The 22082-nt window shown below is 44.5% G+C and overlaps 1 protein-coding gene across 1 annotated transcript in view; it reads right to left on the bottom strand.

Annotated features, from left to right (window-relative positions):
• ADHFE1 (alcohol dehydrogenase iron containing 1) overlaps positions 1 to 22082 on the bottom strand; it is a 61679-nt gene that overhangs the window by 20043 nt on the left and 19554 nt on the right. The window contains exons 7-8 of the mRNA XM_030215173.1: positions 15331 to 15408; positions 8875 to 8980 (exon numbers count right to left, since the gene is read on the bottom strand). Of these exons, the coding sequence (XP_030071033.1) occupies positions 8875 to 8980; positions 15331 to 15408 (184 nt within the window). The remainder of the gene's footprint in view (positions 1 to 8874; positions 8981 to 15330; positions 15409 to 22082) is intronic.

Here is a 22082-nt window from a genome sequence, read left to right as displayed (position 1 = left end):
AAGATAGGTGCCGTTCTAAGTGACCACCTAGTTTGTCTAATCTATATCACGAGTGGGCAATCAAAGCCTTTGAGGGCCACAACCCAGTCAGGTTTTCAAGATTTCCACCGTGATGCATTAGTTCTATTTGCATAGAATGGAAGCAGTACATGCAAATCAATCTCATGCATATTCATTATGGAAAACTTGACTGGGCTGTGGCCCTCGAGAACCATGGCTGCCCGCCCCTGATACAGATTAGGCAAATTAGGTCACTTAGAGTGGCACCCATCGTGGGCCAACAAAAAGCAGCTGAAGTCAAGACAAAATTCCAACTCATAAAACCATAAGTGTATAGGTTTTAAATATTCTACTTACCCAGGTAAACAGCCATACATCGAGGTAAATGGCTTTTAGGAATTAATCTCATTATGTAGATATATAAAAAACAAAGTTTTAAAAATATAAAGTACAATTACGCATTTTAACAGGATTTTGGATTTAGCTCATGCCTTTTCCAGTTGTAGCTCAAGGTGAGATACATTCAGGAAGTTGGTATTCTCCTGTTCCTGGACAGCTTCTAGCTCTAACTTTATACTCGAGGTGAATGAGGGTTATGTGGTGTGTCCAAGATCACAAGGAGCAGCAGTGGGAATGGGACTGAGCTTTCCTGGTTCTAACCATTAAGCTACTCCTCCACTCCACAGGTTGTTCTGGAATGAATGTTATTGGGGTTTTCTTGCATGTTGATCAAATCTTGGAAGGGGAGGAGGTAGGAGCCCAAAGGTTAATTGAAGGCCAGGACTGTGCAAGGCTAAAGGTTCTCCTAGGATGTCTATTACCCTTGTACCAGTCCTGTCTACCTGTGTATTTGTGGGCAGCTACAAGTAAAACAAATTTGCTTTGATTGCTTATAGAATGCTTGTATGAGTGTGCTATTTTCTAGTGTACTCCACTGTATGGACTTTTCAAATAGCTTACAGCATTTCTTTTTCTCTAGAAAATCTAACTTAATAATTACTGTCTCTCATGCTTTAACATTTGTAAGAAGGGGATATGGTGGTGAAGGCGGTGATCTGAGAAAATCTACCTCTTTGAGGTAAAATCATATGTGAGATCTAATAAGGTCAGGACGGCCCTGTCCTGAGATTAATAACGTGTGGAATACGGAGAAGGTAATGCCTTATTGACATGAAACTGTGTAGAACCTGGCCAAATTGTAGGATTAAACCTTTTGTTTATTAAAAAAAAAAGTCTCCCAAGACTTCAGAATTCAAATCCTACCCTAACAATCACCCTCCATATAACTAGGGCAGTGATGTCGAACCTTTCAGAGACCAGGTGCCCAAACAGCAACCCAAAATCTAATTATTTACCGCAAAGTGCAAACAGGGCAATTTAATCTGAATAACAGGTGCCGGTACTCATTATGGGCGGGGTCACCACATGACTCCACCCCTATAATAGCCACCACACCCCTTACACCAGCCATGGCGCATATAAACAGACATCATTGAAAATATTATACTAGTATAGGAGAAAAAAATAACTTGATTTTTTTTTCATTATAAATCATTTCTGTAAGCTGTTACAGCTCCAGTATACCCAGTGCAAAATAAGACAGCAGATGTAAATTCTCAAATTGGACATATTCCAAACACTAAAATGAAAATAAAATGATTTTTTTCTACCTTTGTTGTCTGGTGATTTTGTTTTTCTATCCATATTGGTCCTAGTTTCTGATTCTGCTGCTATCTGTTCTCTTAACTCCGTTTCCATGGCTTCCCTCCCTCCCAGCGCCAGGCATCCCTCCCACCGCCAGGCATCCCACCCTCCCACCAGGCATCCCTCCCTCCCTCCCACCCACCCAGCACCCCTCCCACCAAGCACCAGGCAGCACCCCTCCCTTCCTCCCACCCAGCACCAAGCACCAGGCATCCCTCCCTCCCTCCCACCCAGCACCAGGCATCCCTCCCTCCCTACTACTAATAGCATTTATATAGCGCTACCAGATGCACGCAGCGCTGAACATTTGACATAGAGAGACAGTCCCTGCTCAAAGAGCTTGCAATCTAGGTAAAGTAGACAGACAAGACATTACGGGCAAGGGAATTACAGGGTAAAGAGGAATAGGGGGGGAGGAGGGCAAAAGAGTAGCGGCTAGGAGCCAAAGGCAGCAGTGAAAAGGTGAGCCTTCAGCTTAGATTTAAAAACAGGTAGAGATGGAGCTAGACGTGACTTGCTCAGAGAGCGGAGTTCACGGGGAGGAATGTAGGGAGAGATGAGAGGTAACGAGGGGTCATAGAATGGATGCATTTAAAGGTCAGTAAGAGAAGTTTGAACTATATATGGAAGCGGACAGGAAGCCAGTGAAGAGACTTGAGAAGTGGGCTAGTGTGGGCATAGCGATTCTGGCGGAAACTAAGTCAAGCTGCAGAATTCTGGACAGATTGGAGAGGAGGAAGATGATTGAGTAGACCAGTGAGAAGTAAATTGCAATAGTCCTCCCACCCACCCAGCATCAGGCATCCCTCCCACCCAGCACCAGGCACCCCTCCCTCCCTCCCACCCAGCACCAGGCATCAGGCCTCCCACCCAGCACCAGGCCACCCGAGCACCAAGTTGTCCGCTCGCCCCCCCCCCCCCTCCGAGCACCAGGGCCCCCCTTCCAAAATTTAAAAGTCATACCTGGTCGGGGTTAAGGCAGAGTCAGCAGCGGCAGTGAAAAGCGTGCTGGCTCGGCGTGCCTTCAGCCTTCCCTTCTGTCTCTCAAGTGCTGGTCCCGTCCTCATTTCCTGTTTCCGCAAGGGCGGGACCAGCGCTTGAGAGACAGATGGGAAGGCTGAAGGCGTGCCGAGCCAGCGCTTTTCACTGCCGCTGCCGACGCCGCTTTAACCCCGACCAGGTATGACTTTTACATTTCGGAGGGGGGGCCCTGGTGCTCAGAGGGAGGGCAGGTGGGCGGCCTGGTGCTCAGTGGGAGGGAGGGAGGCCTGATGCAGGTATGACTTTTAATCGGAGGGGGGCTGGAACTGGCTGAGGTGAAGGCGCGCGTGCCAACAGAGAGGGCTCTGCGTGCCCTCTCTGGCACGCATGCCATAGGTTCGCCATCACTGACCTAGGGTGATGTTTTACTTCATCTCCCTGTGCCTAAGCTAACCAAAGAAAAAGTAGGTAAACATAGTACCAAAACTGCTTCTCCTTCCTTCTGGAAACTGGCAAACAGATCAGGCATCAAGAGCAGAAGTCAAGCTCCCTATCCAACAGGTGGCCAAGTGTGCCTTTCTGACATATTAACCTGTAAGGATCTGGCTTGGATAAATAGATGAATTATTAATAGAAAACACCAAAATTCAGTTACAACATCACAGTTATCAATGTGGGCTACTATGATGTGTTATTTTACTATTAACTCATGCTATTTGAACACAGGTCCCATTTTATGCAACGAAACTTAGACACTCATTTTCACAGCACAAAGGCATCCCAAAAGGGCAAGAAAGGTATTTTTCTGGTGAATCCACCCAAATTGCCATATTCAAAACACACGCTCAGAAAACATCCAAGCTGCGAGCTGCCCAGAAAATGATGTTTTGAGAAGGAGCGTTTCAGGGTCGTGTTATGGGCGGTGTTAGGGGATGGACCTCTCCGTGTTAATGGATAGTAGGGTGACGTCCTGTGGTGGAAATGAAAACATCCCAATTTAGACCTGCTACAAAAGTGAACAAGTGAAGCCACAACCTGTCTTTAACCCCATTTGTGCTTCTGCTGAGTTGGAGAATGGAGAAGTGGAGTTGGTCATGGTGTGAAGAAGAGTGGAGTTGCTGAGTGGATTGCTTGCTGTCTTTTTCTGCCCGTCAGAAATCTTTGTTGCCCTACATTTCCTGCCTTGTCTCTCTTCTATCTCACCTCCTAAACTCCCTCCCCACACCTGCTAGCCCCCACCCACACCCATCCCTTGCTGTCTCTCAGGCCACTTTCCTCCTTTGCTGTCCCTTGCACGAACACCCACACCTCACCTCCCTTATCTGCTCCTACTTTTTCTCTCCTTGAGCCTCTGTGTTTGTCCACTCCCAGTTTGTTAGTGTGCTGTGTGCAGGTGCTGTGTTACTGAGTGAGAACTGTGTGCTTGTGGGTGTCTCATTAGGTGGTGCTGAGCTCTGCAGTAGGTGGAGGTGTGCACAGTGGTGTTAATAGGTTGCACCTGTGGTGGTGGTGGGACACATGCACAAGAAGTACGGAGCTGCCGAATGCTCTTGTGATTGAGTCTTTGCTGGATGTGGCTGAGAGTCTGGAGGAGAGGATTTGGTGGAGGTACTTGTATTAGAGAGTGTTTAGGCACTAGACCCAGATTCTGGACCTCAATGACCAGGAGTGCCTTACCAGGTACTGCTTTGATAGGGCTGCCATACAGCATCTCTGTCAACAGCTAGGGTCCCAGCTCCAGGCCAGGATACACTGGAATAATCTTGTGCCAGTGCACCTGAAGGTTACAGCCTCCCTCACTTTTCATGCCACTGGTATATTTTAGTCAGTGTTCGCAGTCACTGCAGGCTTTACCTAGCCCATCATCTCTGTCTGTCCCAGTCCCTTGATGCCTTCCTAACCCACACCTCACACTACATCTCCTTCCCCAGCACTGTCCAGGTCCGCCGGAACAACATGACCCACTTTTACTCCATAGAAGGCTTCCCCTTGGGCCTAGGGGTCATCGACTGCATACACATGGCCCTCAAACTCCCCCACCCCCGGACACAGAAGGACCCTATAGGAATAGGAAATCCTATCACTTGATGAGCATGCAGTTGTTGTGCGATGCCCAGGGGGAGATAGTGGACACGTGTGCTCGGTACCCAGGGTCCTGCCTTGAAGCATATATACTACAGCACTCAGGAACCTATCAACGCTTTGACTGAGGAGAAATCACTGGTGGCTGGCTCCTAGTTAAGCAGCACTGGAATTCCCTGCCCCCTTTCTCCTACCCTCCAAAGGTGGCCTCCAAAGGTGACCAGACCTTGCTACACACACCCATGTCTGTGATATTTGTCCCCCTCCCCCCCAGGTGACAGAGGCCACTCCCAGCTCATGACTCCTATTGTTCATCCCCATTCGGAGAGGAAATATTCGTGGCATGCTGCACAACCTGGCCCAGCAAAGGGACAGCCAATACAGCAGCAGCTGCAGAAGCACCAGGACAAATCATATCAAGAGGAGGAGGGCCTCCCCCCCCCCCCCCGAGCACACAAGCCACCACACTAGCTGAGGGGTGCAAGCATGACAAAGGCTCATACAAACACAGTTTCAGGTGACAGTGAGTGCTACCTTTATCTTTCAAACAATAGTGACTAACCCACCAGCATTCCCTCTCCCCAACCCTCTTCCATCAGAGGATGCCAAATCACCTGCAAAACACAAGTTGGTGGAGATAGGGTTCAGGTGGTGGCCCTTGGTTGCCACACATGTTTTGTTATCTACCCTTAGACAGCCTGTGAGAATTGGGAGGAGCCAGAGTGGGGGCTTGATAAGGGTTGTGCCAGAGGTCCTGCCTAGCATTAGTTGGGCAGGGGACTAGTAGATAGTTTGGGGACACTTTTTTGTTGACATCTGCACTTGGGCAGGAAGATGATGATGGGCAGTCAGCTATTGCAAGTGTAACCTAGCATTGCAGGGTCTGCATTGGTGAGCTGCTGCCACTGTTCATATATGTATATACAGTGGTGGAAATAAGTATTTGATCCCTTGCTGATTTTGTAAGTTTGCCCACTGACAAAGACATGAGCAGCCCATAATTGAAGGGTAGGTTATTGGTAACAGTGAGAGATAGCACATCACAAATTAAATCCGGAAAATCACATTGTGGAAAGTATATGAATTTATTTGTATTCTGCAGAGGGAAATAAGTATTTGATCCCTAACCAACCAGTAAGAAATCTGGCCCCTACAGACCAGGTAGATGCTCCAAATCAACTCGTTACCTGCATGACAGACAGCTGTCGGCAATGGTCACCTGTATGAAAGACACCTGTCCACAGACTCAGTGAATCAGTCAGACTCTAACCTCTACAAAATGGCCAAGAGCAAGGAGCTGTCTAAGGATGTCAGGGACAAGATCATACACCTGCACAAGGCTGGAATGGGCTACAAAACCATCAGTAAGACGCTGGGCGAGAAGGAGACAACTGTTGGTGCCATAGTAAGAAAATAGAAGAAGTACAAAATGACTGTCAATCGACAAAGATCTGGGGCTCCACGCAAAATCTCACCTCGTGGGGTATCCTTGATCATGAGGAAGGTTAGAAATCAGCCTACAACTACAAGGGGGGAACTTGTCAATGATCTCAAGGCAGCTGGGACCACTGTCACCATGAAAACCATTGGTAACACATTACGACATAACGGATTGCAATCCTGCAGTGCCCGCAAGGTCCCCCTGCTCCGGAAGGCACATGTGACGGCCCGTCTGAAGTTTGCCAGTGAACACCTGGATGATGCCGAGAGTGATTGGGAGAAGGTGCTGTGGTCAGATGAGACAAAAATTGAGCTCTTTGGCATGAACTCAACTCGCCGTGTTTGGAGGAAGAGAAATGCTGCCTATGACCCAAAGAACACCGTCCCCACTGTCAAGCATGGAGGTGGAAATGTTATGTTTTGGGGGTGTTTCTCTGCTAAGGGCACAGGACTACTTCACCGCATCAATGGGAGAATGGATGGGGCCATGTACCGTACAATTCTGAGTGACAACCTCCTTCCCTCCGCCAGGGCCTTAAAAATGGGTCGTGGCTGGGTCTTCCAGCACGACAATGACCCAAAACATACAGCCAAGGCAACAAAGGAGTGGCTCAGGAAGAAGCACATTAGGGTCATGGAGTGGCCTAGCCAGTCACCAGACCTTAATCCCATTGAAAACTTATGGAGGGAGCTGAAGCTGCGAGTTGCCAAGCGACAGCCCAGAACTCTTAATGATTTAGAGATGATCTGCAAAGAGGAGTGGACCAAAATTCCTCCTGACATGTGTGCAAACCTCATCATCAACTACAGAAGACGTCTGACCGCTGTGCTTGCCAACAAGGGTTTTGCCACCAAGTATTAGGTCTTGTTTGCCAGAGGGATTAAATACTTATTTCCCTCTGCAGAATGCAAATAAATTCATATACTTTCCACAATGTGATTTTCCGGATTTAATTTGTGATGTGCTATCTCTCACTGTTACCAATAACCTACCCTTCAATTATGGGCTGCTCATGTCTTTGTCAGTGGGCAAACTTACAAAATCAGCAAGGGATCAAATACTTATTTCCACCACTGTAGGTGTGAACCAGCAGTTTAAAGCATTGGCGGAGATGACTAGTGTACACCGCCTTCAGTGAATTCCTTCAAAAATGCGGTAAATAATCCTAATAACTAACTAACTAGTTACCCAGTTCCAAGCTGGCAATTTTTGGAGCAGTCCTGGTTTTGACCTTACATTTCAAAGCAGAGTGGGATTAGTAGTACCTGATGTTGTCCACTGAAATCTATCACCAGGATAGGGTGGTTATAGATCTAGAACTGTCCCAAAATGTCCAGCCTGGAACTGGGTGACCTGGCATCTCTGCACAGGTGGGGGAGTGTCAGACATGGATGTTGGGAGGGGGGGGTGCTCTGGGCATGGGGGACATGTTGTGGTGTTTTCAGCAAGGGAGGGGGCCTGATGGCCTTTCCACCAACTCAGTGCATGTGATGCTGGAAAGGTGTGATGCTTGCACATAGCTGACGCTGGGTTCCTAGCAGCACTGCAGAAAAATCACCGTGCTAGGGTCCTGTGAATGAGCCACCAGGCCTTCATGGCAACGTGTGGTAGCAGGTGGTGATGCCTCTTCATAATTACCTCCTGTGCTTCAGGCTCAGGACAAGCAGCTGAGACTCCTCAACATAAAAGTTTGTCTCTCCTTAAAGACATGCTGAGTCAGAATGAAAACACTTTTCCATGTGCAGCACCATATACAGACGTTTTTTTCAGCCCGGGACCACTTCTGCATGTAGATGTTTTCCGAGGGCTATTATCTGATGATGTCTATGTCAATCTGCAGTGCGTCTTGCTTATGGATGTTTTTGGCAGGTATTTTAAACCATTGACAGACGTCTTTCTTGGTGATCCATTACACCTGTGTTCTTCTGAACATTTTCAGATAGGCATTTAGTTTTGGATTTCGGCGTCATATTGAAAATGCCCCTCTTAGTTACTAATAATTGGGGTTAACAGTAGCCCATGTTGAAAACTTCTTCCCTCCTCCCTCAGCATGTTGGGAGTACTTTCATAAAAGGGCACCTAAACATGTTTTACAAAGCCCCGTGTTATAAAGTAGCACCTAAGTACAGTTACGCATGTAACTACTATTTACCCCATTTTGGTGCTTAACTTCTGTTTGAGTGTCTAACTTGTGGTGCACTGTATAGAATTAGAGGGTATTCATGTGCACATAGATTTTATAAGATAGTTATTTTAATTCTAGCATGTATCTTTCAACTTTTCAATCCAGATGAAAGTACAAAACGGAGAACAAAGTACTAAATTAAAACAACTAAAATATAAAAATCAACAATAACCCCCCCCCCCCCTGAATACCAATCTCTGATCAGAATCACTACATCAAAATAAAAAATGTGCATATCCATCATAATGCTACCTCTGCTTCACCAAACTATGCTCCAGGGAGTGCCTATGCACGGTCGACATAAAAGTATACATGCCCTTGTTCTCGTGTGTACATGCAATTTTATAAAAGCCATTTCCCATGTGTAAAACATGTTTTCCACAAAGAAAATGCTTTATAAAACTGGATGGGTATAAAAAAAGATATACTTAGGTTTTCAACATATTATCATATGTATTTCCATTTACTAAATCGTGCTTACCAAAGTACATCAAAACCACTGTTAGCTGCTACTCGCTCCGGCATATGGAGAGTATGCAGGGGATCAAGAATACCCAGGGTGGGCTTGATCATTCTAGATGCAATGCCTAAAAATCAAGTAGGGAACACATGTAGAGGCAAGGCTTCAGGAATACTTTTCAACATAAATTTATAGAGGCCATAGGCTGGAGGGGTGTTTGCAAGGAGAAGTTGACTGTATTAAGCATGTGGATGATTAGGTAAAGCAGTGAGGGAGGAATGGTCTGTGGGTTGTGGGTGATGTGTGGGGAGGTATGGAATAAACCTGTCAAAACCACAGAGGAAGGCATTAAGCAAAAGCAAAGAATGAGAGCTGCCAAAGTAGCTAAATGGAAATGTATAACAAGGACATAAAGAAACAGAGAGGGAGTGAAGCATCATCGTGAGCTGTGGAGGATTGTTGTTCTGTTTTTTTTTTCTTTATCCCTAATTACAACCACATTAACACAGATAGAGAAAAGCAGTAGCAGCAGCTGTTAATAGTAGGAACACCAGCAAAAAAGGAGTGAGGAAACAAAAAAAATGAGGAAGCCAAAGGTGAGTGATGATAGAAATCCTGTTTATTTTTCAACTTGCTGTAGGTGTACAATCAAAGGACTCGATACGGCCATGTTTCGGCAAGCGTGCCTTCATCAGTCCTCCTTAACGTTTACAGTACACAATATGTAGCAGTCACAAAGTAGGCAAATGTAAATCACACCATTTGCTTGCAAAACGCTGCCAGTTAGTTTGTTCGCCTGTGTTTGCTCTGTGTAGTTCAGGTTGATGTGATTTACTCAGCTTTGGCTTCCTCATGTTTTATTTCCTCACTCTTTTTTGCTGGTGTTTATGTGTTCGTGAGGACTGGAGTTTCTCCTTCTTTTGCTTTTTTATAGTAGGAACACAACAGTAACCATTAAAATAAAGTGAGCAAGAGATACTGAATTATTGAGCTGCACTAAAACAACTTATGAGAAATTCTGTGTAAACAACTTATGAGAAATTCTGTGTACAGTATATGGCAGGGGTTCCTAAACCTTTTCGGTTCACAGCACCCTTAGTGTCTGAGCAATTTTTCGTGGAACCCCCTCCCCGGCCACATGGGTCTCTGCACCCCCCCCCACCCTTTCCCTGCAGCCCCCTCTTCCCAGAAAGTCCAGCACCATTCCCTGCAGCCCCTCTCTTCCCAAAAAGCCAGCACACTTCTGCCTTCCCCAAATCCAGCATCACTCACTACTTTCCTTCCTTCAGGTCCAAGATCACTGCTGCTGCTGCAGTGCTTGCAGCTCACATTTTCGGGCCGTTCGCAGTTCACACAGGCAGGCACTCCAGGGCCTTCCCAGTCTGCTGCGACTGACCCTCTCTGATGCAACTTCCTGTTGCGAGGGCCGGACGTGCCAGAGGGAAGTCCAAGCAGTGCCTGTGTGAATTGTGGATGACCCGAAAATGTAAGCTAGGTGGTGGGGGGGAAGCAGGAAGCGGCAGATTCCAGACCTGTGGGAGAGGAAAGTAGGGTGTGATGCTGGATTATGGGCGGCAGGAGGGAGGTCAAGATTTGCCGTGGCACCCCTGAGAGTTCGCTGCAGCGCACCAGGGTGCCACGGCGCACATTTGGGAAACACTGGTATATGGGAATTTTAGAGAAATGGAGGTGGAGTCAGACGTGATCAGAGGCATCACCAGGTTGGTGTGAAAAGGAAAGGTCCTGCTTATAGGTGACTCTGATCTACAAAATGTGGACTACAGCCTGCTTGCTGCAGCATCAGTCAGGAGTAGAAAAGTCTTGTATGTCCTACAAGAATTCCTCAGAAAACTACTGCCTTAACATACACTGAGGCTCATTTTCAAGGCACAGAGACTTACAAAGTTACATAGGTTCAGTGCTTTTTTTGTAGGAAAAAAGGTACCGGTACTCATTATGGGCGGGGCCACCGCCTATGGCTCTGCCCCTATGATGGCCACACCCATGTTAGCCACACCCCTTGGTGCATATAAACAGGCATCATTGAAAATATTATACCAGTATAGGAGAAAAAAATAACTTGAATTGTTTCATTATAAATAATTTCTGTAAGATGTTACAGCTCCAGTATACCCAGTGCAAAATAAGATAGCAGATGTAAATTCTCAAATTGGACATATTACAAACACTAAAATGAAAATAAAATTATTTTTTCTACCTTTGTTGTCTGGTGACTTTGTTTTTCTGATCATGTCGGTCCCAGTCTCTGATTCTGCTGCTCTCTATCTGTTCCCTTAACTCCGTTTCCAGGGATTCCTTTCTATTTATTTCTTTATTTTCCTCCTTTCTTCTTCATTTCTTGTTTTACATCCATAGGTAAAAGTTGGGTCCTCCGCAGACTTGACTGGAGAAGGTATAGAGTGGATCCAGTTTTTGCCTATTTTCTCCATCCATGTGCAGTTTTTCTCCTCTTTTCCCTTTCCCTCATCTCTGTTAGAATGCATCTCCTTCCTATTCTTCCTTCCCCTTCATCCATATGCATCTCCTGTCCTTTCTCTCTTCCCTCTCATCATCCATGTTCACCTCACTTCCTCTCTTTCCCTCTCCTCCATCCATGTTCAGCTTACTTCCTCTCTCTTCCCTTCCCTCCATCCATGTTCATCTCACTTCCGCTCTCTTCCCTCCCCTCCATCCATGTTCATCTCACTTCCGCTCTCTTCCCTCCCCTCCATCCATGTTCAGCATTTCAACTCTCTCCCCTCTATCCGTGTCCAGAATTTCTCGTCTCCCCTAAATCCATGTGCATCTCCTCCTGTCTTCCCTCCCCTCCACCCATGTACAGCATTTCTCCTCTCCCCCTCCCCTCCATCCATGTTCATCTCACTTCCTCTCTCTTTCCACCTCTCCATCCACGTCCAGCATTTCAACTCTCTTCCCTCCCCACCATCCATGTGCATCTCCTTCCTCTGTCTTCCCTCTCCTCCATCCAAGTCCAGCATTTCTCCTCTCCCCCTCCATCCGTGTGCATCTCCTTCCTGTCTTTCCTTCCCTCCAACATTTCTCTTCCCTGCCCTCCACTCCATACATGTCCAGCTTTTCTCCTCTCTCCCCTCTATCCATGTGCATCTCCTTCCTGTCTTCCCTCTCCAGCATTTCTCCTGCCCTCCCCTCCATCCATCCAGGTCCAGCAACTCTCCTCTCTCCCCTGCCCTCTCCTCCCATCCATGTCCAGCGATTCTTCTCTCTTCCCTGCCCTCCCCTCCCATCCATGCCCAGCGATTCTCCTCTCTTCCCTGCCCTCCCCTCCTATTTATGTCCAGCGATTCTCCTCTCTTGCCTGCCCTTCCCTCCCATTCATGTCATGATGAAGGTGGGATGCTGAGCCTGAGCTGTGCTGAGAGAGCAGGGAAGCGACGAGAACTCAGGCGAGCCTGCCTGCTTGCTGTCTTCACTACCGCGCTGGTTCGCGCTGCGACTTCGGTAAATATTAGATTTGCTTGCAGGGGGCAGAACGGAAAGTTGGTGAGCCGGCCCTCAGAAAAAAAAGGTGCCGTACACCGTACCGGTGCAAACCGGCACAAAAAAAGAACTGCATAGGTTACTATGAGGCTCATTTTCGAAACAGAAAAATGTTTAAAAAGTGGCATAAAGCAGCATTTGGATGTTTTGCTTGCTAAAACATCCAAATCGCTATTTTTGAAACCCATTTTGCAGATGTTTATCTATGCAGTTCATCTGCAGTGCATCCAAATCACACAGGGGCGAGATTAGGGCAGTCCTAACTTGGACGTTTTTCTGCCATAATGGAACAGAACCAAAACTTTCAGGACTAAAATGAAGATGTTTTGAGCTAGACCTGTTTTAATAATGACTGTCACAAAAAGGTGCCCTAAATGATCAGATGACCACTGGATGAATAAAGGAATGGCTCCCCCCTTACTCTCCTAGTCACTGGATGAATAAAGGAATGGCTCCCCCCTTACTCCCCTAGTGGTCACTGACCCCCTCCTAACCCCAAAGATGTGAAAAGCGAAGATACTTACCTGTAGCAGGTATTCTCCGAGGACAGCAGGCTATACATTCTCACAATTGGGTAACGCGATCCTGCACTGCCCGGTCTGGAGCCTGTATCCAGCTTTTCATAGAGCTCTTTGTAGTGCAAGTCATGCTCCAGTGCATGTGGGCGAGTGCCTTCCCACCTACTGCATGAACACAGGACCAACAGTACAATACTATAGCATAGAAGACGACTCCAAGGGCAGGTGGGAGGGCATGTGACAAAATATAGCCTGCTGTCCTCAGAGAATATTTGCTACGGGTAAGTATCTTCACTTTTCACATCTTTGGAACTCCGAAGAAGACCAGAAAGTTGAAGGAACAGAGTCCTGATGATCCGAGACTTATGCAGTGGCAGTAATTGGAAGGTCCCCTGGCATCGACATCCCTCGCCAAATGCTGCAGTGCCCCGGAAGCAGCGGAGACAGACACTGATCCTCCACGGTGAGATGGGCAAGACGCCTTGGCACTGACGTTGATCCTCAATGCCGACTATCCTCGATACCGACGGTGGTCCGCAAGGATCGATGTCGATGCTCCATACTGACTTCTCTCAGCACCGCCATACCACTACTACTACTACTACTTAACATTTCTAAAGCGCTACTAGGGTTACGCAGCGCTGTACAAATTAACATAGAGGGACAGTCCCTGCTCATGGAGCTTACAATCTAAGAGACAAGTGAACGGACAGTCCGATAGGGGCGGTCAAATTGGGGCACCGACAAGGATGAGGAAAGCCTCACACTCCAGGCCGGTGCCGAAAACGGTCAGTCCCAGGGACTCAGTGGCCAATGACGAGGCAAGTGTTGATGCAACTGCTGATGTTGACACAGACACCATAGATATAGATGCCGATGCAGATGTTGAAACCTCAAACGGCTCCAAAAAGAGTTCCCTGTGAGCCACTTTGACTAACTAGATTCTGGCCTGAATCTGAAGAGGCACAGCACAGTTAGAAGGGGTATGTTGCCATACCAAAAGCGGCTTCCAATGGAAAAAAAGGAAGAGTTGATGGTGCCCCGGAAAGAACTAAGCACCAGAGAAAATGAAGGTCAAAAACCCCAATGGAGTTCAGGTTTAAATGCAGCCTATGGAGCTGTGGTACAGAAGAGAAAAAAATAAAAGAAAAAAATCGAAAGGGAAGAAAAAGAACATGAATGGGGCACATAAATAAAGAAAAGAAAACCAAAAAGGCAAAAAAAGAAACTCTGGTAAGAACTGAACTGGAAGCTGTGAGGAGAGAGGAAAAATACACTTCCTCTCCTCACTGCAGAAAAAAAGAGAATGTTGGTCCTGTGTTTGCGCAGGCGGGAAGGCTCTCGTGCATGCGCACTGGAGCATGTCTCGTGTTCCAAAGAGCTCTGTGAAAAGCATGATACAAGCTCCGGACCAGGCAACATGGAATCACGTTACCCAATTGTGAGAATATTAACCTGCTCGTCCTCTATGACAGCCTCAGATGTTATGGCTAGTCCTATTAGAGCAGCAAGCAGGTCCCCTGGAGTACCCTAGTGGTCGGTGCAGTGCACTGTGGAGAAGGGAACCCAGGCCCAAAATCCACCCTAACTGTTACACTTGTGGTAGAAAGTGGCAGCCCCCCAAAACCCACCAAAAACCTACTGTACCCACTTATAGGTGACACCTGCAGACATAAGGGCTATTGTAGTGGTGTATAGTAGGTTTTTGGTGGCTTTGGAGGGCTCACCATACAATTTAAGGGGGTAACGGTGAAATTTGTACCTGGGAGCTTTTATGTGACATTCACTGCAGTGCCCCTTAGGGTGCCCCACTGCTCTCCTGGGATGTCTGTGTGACCAGTCTACTAAGAATGCTGGCTCCTCCTACATCCCAATGGCTTGATTTTGATATTGGGCGTTTTTCACTTGGATGTTTTTTTTTTTTTTCAAAAAAGGGCCAAAGAGATAAACACACAGAACACAAAAACATCTAGCAAGTGGCCATTAAAAAAAAAAAAGATGTTTTGCTGTTTCAAAAATCGCTTTATTCACCACTTGGATTCTGGATGTTTTGAGCAAAACGTCCAAAGTCAGACGAAAATGCCCCTCTATGTAACTTTGTAAGTCTATGTGTTTTGAAAATGAGCACCATTAGGTAAAATATTTATCCTGGGTGTTGATAATTCATTAAGTGGGATGTATTGTTCTCCTCAATATGTAATTTAACAATGATTGACAGGTGGTTTGTACAAAAAGGAATGCTGAAATGTTTGTATGTATGTTTGAAAAGCAGACATGAGAAGACTGTAACACTTTTAGCATATATAGATTTGAAATTTTAAAAAGCCTTTTCGCACGCTTGCTGTATGCATCTGAATTTTGCTTTTTTTCAAGCATCAGTTGTTGCACTGTAGTGTCCACACTTTGGGTGTGACTCACTGATTTATTTCCTAACATTTACCAGTTTTGGTCTTCAGTTCTTCAAAATCAAATATGGCAACACCAGTGGTTTCGCTTCCTGTCCCAGAAGTGGTGGGGACTGAGAGAAGAAATGAATTCAAGAATCAGAAAAATGAACTCTGACAGGTTCTTAAAAAATGAAATACTTACAGTAAAACAATTACAATTCAAGATTTAATTTAATGAGTTCTCATGGTCTGATAAACATAACGTGGAATAGTTTGTGACACATTCTTCTAGCCATTTTTTGAATAGTTCTTTTCCAGTTACAGGAATCTTTGGTTATTATACTTTCATGTCAGAATATTTCTGTCAGCTGAGTGCCAAGGAGCTTGAGGCAGGAGATATAATGTACCCAATGATCTCTCTGTGATTGCTCTGGATGTTTATACTATTTTATTATTATTATTATTTATTGCATTTGTATCCCACCTTATCCCACCTATTTGCAGGCTCAGACGCAATACTTAAAGGTAATACTGCTTCTAAATATTATTCTTATTTTTGGTCTGTAAATGACCATAACATCACCTCTTTACAAAAATATTGGTCTGATACTCTTTCTGTTTCCCTAACCGATAAACAGTCTGATATTTGCACAAAGGTTAACAGACCACTAGCTTCAGCACCCATTTTGCAATCCTAATATTTCTTTATGCATAGAACCACCTGGACTCCAGTACGCTTAACTAGACTATTTATGTTGGTCTTGCAATTCTACAGATAGGTACACTTGACCTCGTGCTATTTTATTATCCAAACTTACAACTTTTTTGGAATCAAGTTTGGGCCAGAATATCTACACTACTCCATATATTCAGTTTAAATTGGAATTTCGATTGATTATATTCAGATCTCTTGCTTGTCAATTGGATTTGTCTCCCACTCAAAACAAACTGTTAGATATTTTGTTAGCTATAGCCATTAAAAAAATTATATCGGAATGGAAGGATAACTCTAAAGTTTCTTTTTCGTTTTGGTGGAATACTGTACGTATCATCTATAAATATGAAGCTAAGATTGCTGAAAAAATGAATAACGTTGCTAATTTTCTTAAGGTTTGGAAACCTATTGATCAATTTTGTTTGTATAAGCTCTAACGACTTATACAAACAAAATTGATCAATAGGTTTCCAAACCTATTGACTTTCATTGATTATCTCCTTAGCCAAGATCAGCTATTTCCTTACTAGCCTAATATCATTGCCAACTGTTTTGTTCCTTTGTACTGTTGCATGAAAAATTTTAATAAAGATAATTTGAACAAAAAAAAAGTATCCAATCAAAACCTGAATATAACAGATCTGATAAATACTAGCCAACAAAAACACTGCAGTTAGCATCTGTTTTCAATGCCAGCAGTGGAGTTTAAAATTTTCCACATATATTTAATGCTGCTATCTGTAGAAGCGGTAGTGCAGAATGTATGTAGTTGGCAGGACGTCAGACGCACAGAAGCCCTGCAGAGTACAGCGAAGATCAGCTGAGAGGAGCGCGTCTATGTGGGCCACGCACGCCGGAGTCAGAAGACAGCACTTCTGCTGGCGGGGGTTTGGGTGGAAGGGGCCCGGTGGCGGGTGGGACTGCGGCGCCGCCCCCCCCCCCCCCCTTGAGGCCCGGGCCCCGGGAATTTTGTCCCCCCTGTCCCCCCCTCTCGGCGGCCCTGGTAGTTGGTGCCAACCAGTACAAGTTATATGGAAAGTGGGGACATTCAGACGTTCTCCAGATAGCTCTGTGGATAACATCTGGATAGCCTTTTTGCTGCATAGCTATCCAGATAGCAGATGAATATTCTATAGAATTAGGTGGGACTCCTGTGCTTTTGCCATTGCTCTGCTCCCTGGCATTATCTGGATATTACTGAGACAGTCTGAAGAATTTTTATCAGCATTATCTGGACCATGACACTCAAAAGTCACGGACAGAACTCAGAAAGAGCATTTATTCTGCTGATGTGGTGTTTGGAACTCCAAATTACTTGGGATTGATACTGAAAACTATTTAACCAGGCAGGTTAAATCACACTCAGGGGTCCTTTTACTAAGGTGCGCCGAAAAATGGCCTGCGCTGGTGTAGATGCATGTATTGGACGCGCGCAAGTCCATTTGTCAGCGCACCTGCAAAAAAGGCCTTTTTTGGCTGAAAATGGACGTGCGGCAAAATAAAAATTGGTGTACGTCCATTTTGGGCCTGAGACCTTCCTGCCACTCTCACGTGGTAACCGGGCGGGATAGGGATTACTAAGAGATAGTGTCCCTGGTTGAAATCACTGGGGGGAGTGACTGGGAGGTCCCTGGGTGGAAGGAAGCCCATCCCATGGGAGGGTCCATGAAATAAAATGCAGAAGAAAAGTGCCCCTGTAGAGAAGAGTGACAGGGGAGGTGGAGTTAAGAAATAATAAGAGAGAGTGCATGCTTTATGGAAGAGGGCAGCAGCAGGAAGAAAAGAACAACAGCCCTGAAGAGGAGGGCTTGGAGAAAAGAGAGACAAAGGGGCCCTGTGGAGAATAGGGAAGAAGACTAAGAGTAAAGTAAAATGCTTGAGGAGCCAGGGGACTGGGGGGGTAAAAAGAGCCTCTCCCAGTAGCCAGGGTGATCGCAAGGGAGTGGATACTGCTGGGGAAGGGTCAAGCCAAGGGGGTTTGAGCCGCTAAAGAACTGCTGTAGAGAATGGAGAGCAAGCAGTGAATGAAATAAAGATTTGCCCTGTGCAAACTGTGCAGGAAACCAAGTGGAACTGTACATATTTTATACTACCCTGATTTGTCCCTGTATATACACCTGGAAAGCAAGGAGGTAGAATTCCCTTTGAGGAACCATTGAAGAGAGAAAGAGAACTTGATACGTAATCTAGTTAAGGACTGTTTTCCTACTGAATTGACTGCGGCTGCCCGTTGCAGAATTCAAATAAAGCATTCAAGTTATTTTGTTATAAGCTGCTAAAGGTGGAGTGATCGTTTCGGATTGAATTATGTGTGGCTGTCCCCTCAAGGCAGCCTATGTTTAATTGCAAGTTTTGCAAGTCTGAACCTGAATCTGAGTTTTCTGGGGGAGAAGAGGATCACCCCACCCGCTAACTTTCTTTCCCCAGGTGGAGGCACTATGTGCCAAGTAAGAGATGGAGTGAAGGGTCCGACTGAGTCTGCCCTTCACAGAGGCTCCAACCCACTCGGACCCTGGACCCAGAAGCACCCATATGTTTAACAGACTTCCACTTAATTATACACTTACATGGAAATTTTAAGAAAAAGAGAGCTCCCATCTGAATAACAGCCGGTTTACCTAAGAGAAAACTTTTTCTTTTTTTCTGGATCTCCTTGGTAAAGAAACATCATGACCTGGAGATCCAAAAAAGGCACATCTATCGCTTTTTTTTTTTTTTTTTTTTTAAGAAAACACATAGAAGCCTTCACAATCAGATGGCAGTACCAAAGAGACCACCAAAGTTGCTTTGACCACCATCTCTATCTCCGAGGTTTCCAATATCAGAAACATTCAGAAGATCAACCTCAGGATCTAAATCTGAAGCAGTCTGAACTTGAAAGGATTGTATTTTATTAACAGGCAAATACACGAGTAATTGGAGGAAAATATTTTAGTGGTATCAATAAAGATCTCTTTAAACAGCAAATAAACATATCCCTTGCAGATGTAAGTGGAGACCTAGGTTTATCACATGAAGATTTGAGAAGCTAACCGCGTTTTCCAAATTTTGAACTTTACTTCTTAACAGTGTTAAGTGTTAAAGTGTTCTCTTTTATCAAAGCTGAAGTCAATAATTTAGAGTTCTGATCAATATGTCCATCAAGCGTTTGTGTCGCATTGTGCTTTTGAACACTGTTTATGTTAATTGAATTAGTTTGAATAGTAGCACTCACTGATGCAAACTGTACAGAATGTATGTTTGTATATAGCCATCACTGATTGAGACTGTGACTAGAAGTGCGGATTTAAAGCAAATGCAGTCTTTTCACTAGACTTAATGTTAGCAGGGACATTTGTCTAAAATTGCATGGAACTGATATGTCAGGTACTGTGGTCGCTGGGGGGGGGGGGGGGGGGGGGGAGCGCGGACCCCAGCACGTGGTGACCTTCTACATGATGGTGGTTAGACCATCAGGGTTTGAGGGACAGTTTCAGGGCGGGAGTGGGGGTGGGCGGGGTTGTGCATGTTGAGTTGGTTATGGAAGTGAAAGAGTGTGGAGGGAGGGGGTGTGTGGGAGAGGGGGTGTTTGGGTTTTGGGTGGGAGGCATGTGACATACTGTAATTTGAGTGGGGAAGGCAGGAGTAGACTCCTCATATTGGCCAATGGTACTCTTCCTATGAAGGCACAGGGATTTAATGCTGTGAGCTGGCCCTGCAGGTTATCTAATAAAAGACAAAAAAATAGAACAGGAGGGTAACAGAAGAAGTGGTTTATTACAAGTTACCCGACGTGGCCACGTTTCGCCCTCAGGCTGCGTCAGGGGTAAAAAAACTACAAAATAAAAATACATAATGAGTAAAACATAAACTTCACCATTGTATATTTGATAATAAAACATATCTAAAAACACTATCACATCATATAAAATAAAAACAGATCAAATCTAAAAACATAATACAATAAAATATAATATCAAATCAATATCAGTTAAAAACATTCAAATTAAATATGCATGCAATAAAATAATAATTTTAATACAAGACATAATATCAACACAAAATATAATAATATCAACACTAAATGTATATCAATAGAACTGCATCGGACAGATAGGTGGAGATCTACAACACTAAAATAACTGAATGACCATGAGGCTTATTTTCAAAGCACTTAGCCTCCCAAAGTTCCATAGAAACATATGGAACTTAGCCTCCCAAAGTGCTTTGAAAATATGCCTCAAAATATACTAAATATCACCTACCTAATAGGGGTAAAAAGCAAAGTGAACCCCTAAAAGTAGTCATACAACCACCTAAAAAATACAAAATTAAATAAATAAATAAAATCCCACAATGCTTGGCCTCAATTGCCATCTTTTATGCACATTCAATGATCCAAAAATATTGAAATTATTTGGATTAGTGGGTTCTTGTTCTAGAATTTTCTTTGACCTTTGAACTCTCAAAGGGGATATTTAAAGGACTAATCAGAGTGTTTGTTATAATGCTGCCAGTCAACATAGCATTGTGAAGTTTGCTGAGTAAGCTTGGGAAGCACTTATGTAAGGTAAGATATAAGATACTCCATATGGACTTTAGATGGTGGTGTGTATTGTTTAAACAGTTTGGCTTGCTTTAAATATGTTTTGTCAGTGCAAATTCTAAGTCAGTTATTTTTTCTAAGCCAGTTGCTTGTTGCTTCATGTCTGTTTTATTGAAGTTTGTGTAATCTGATCAGCTTAGTGCTGTTAGCTTCAATACTTAGAGGGGGTTTAGGATGTTGCCACAGTTATGATTGAAACAGATGATTGTATATCTACCTATTCAAGTATCAGTAAAGAGCACTGCTTTACATGCCAGTTGTGCTGAGTGGGATTGCTAAATTCTTTCTAATGATAAAATCATTAGGGTTTATGTATGGATATCCACCCATTTAAATAGCAACATAAAGCACTGGATTGCCTGTGAGTTTGGCTGAGCGCCTCTGAATCAGTATTGCTACATCCATTACAAAGTTTTTTCTAATGACACAAGTATCAGGGTAAGTACGTTTGGTGCGTTGCAACAGCACAATTTCAATTGATGTTTGTACATTCAAACAACAGCAATGAGTGCTGGATTGCCTGTGAGTTGTAATCAGTTTTTTTCATGGCCACTGTGGAGTTCTTTTGAATGATATCATCATCAGGATACATGTGATTGTCATAGAACAGTATGATGTTTTTAGGTACTTTGTATCAATTTCTATTGATTTGAGTTGCTATCTATGGAAACCCACTGATTCTCACTTTTTAACAAAGTGAATATTAATTTCAATATTTTTGGATCATTGAATGTGCATAAAAGATGGCAACTGAGGCCAAGCATTGTGAGATTTTATTTATTTATTTTATTTTGTATTTTTTAGGTGGTTGTATGACTACTTTTAGGGGTTCACTTTGCTTTTTACCCCTATTAGGTAGGTGATATTTAGTATATATGGTCATTCATAAGTACATAAGTACATAAGTACATAAGTAGTGCCATACTGGGAAAGACCAAAGGTCCATCTAGCCCAGCATCCTGTCACCGACAGTGGCCAATCCAGGTCAAGGGCACCTGGCACGCTCCCCAAACGTAAAAACATTCCAGACAAGTTATACCTAAAAATGCGGAATTTTTCCAAGTCCATTTAATAGCGGTCTATGGACTTGTCCTTTAGGAATCTATCTAACCCCTTTTTAAACTCCGTCAAGCTAACCGCCCGTACCACGTTCTCCGGCAACGAATTCCAGAGTCTAATTACACGTTGGGTGAAGAAAAATTTTCTCCGATTCGTTTTAAATTTACCACACTGTAGCTTCAACTCATGCCCTCTAGTCCTAGTATTTTTGGATAGCGTGAACAGTCGCTTCACATCCACCCGATCCATTCCACTCATTATTTTATACACTTCTATCATATCTCCCCTCAGCCGTCTCTTCTCCAAGCTGAAAAGCCCTAGCCTTCTCAGCCTCTCTTCATAGGAAAGTCGTCCCATCCCCACTATCATTTTCGTCGCCCTTCGCTGTACCTTTTCCAATTCTACTATATCTTTTTTGAGATACGGAGACCAGTACTGAACACAAT

Source organism: Microcaecilia unicolor, chromosome 1, assembly GCF_901765095.1.
Source record: "Microcaecilia unicolor chromosome 1, aMicUni1.1, whole genome shotgun sequence".
Lineage (NCBI taxonomy): Eukaryota > Metazoa > Chordata > Amphibia > Gymnophiona > Siphonopidae > Microcaecilia > Microcaecilia unicolor.
This window is presented reverse-complemented; position numbering and strand designations above follow the sequence as displayed.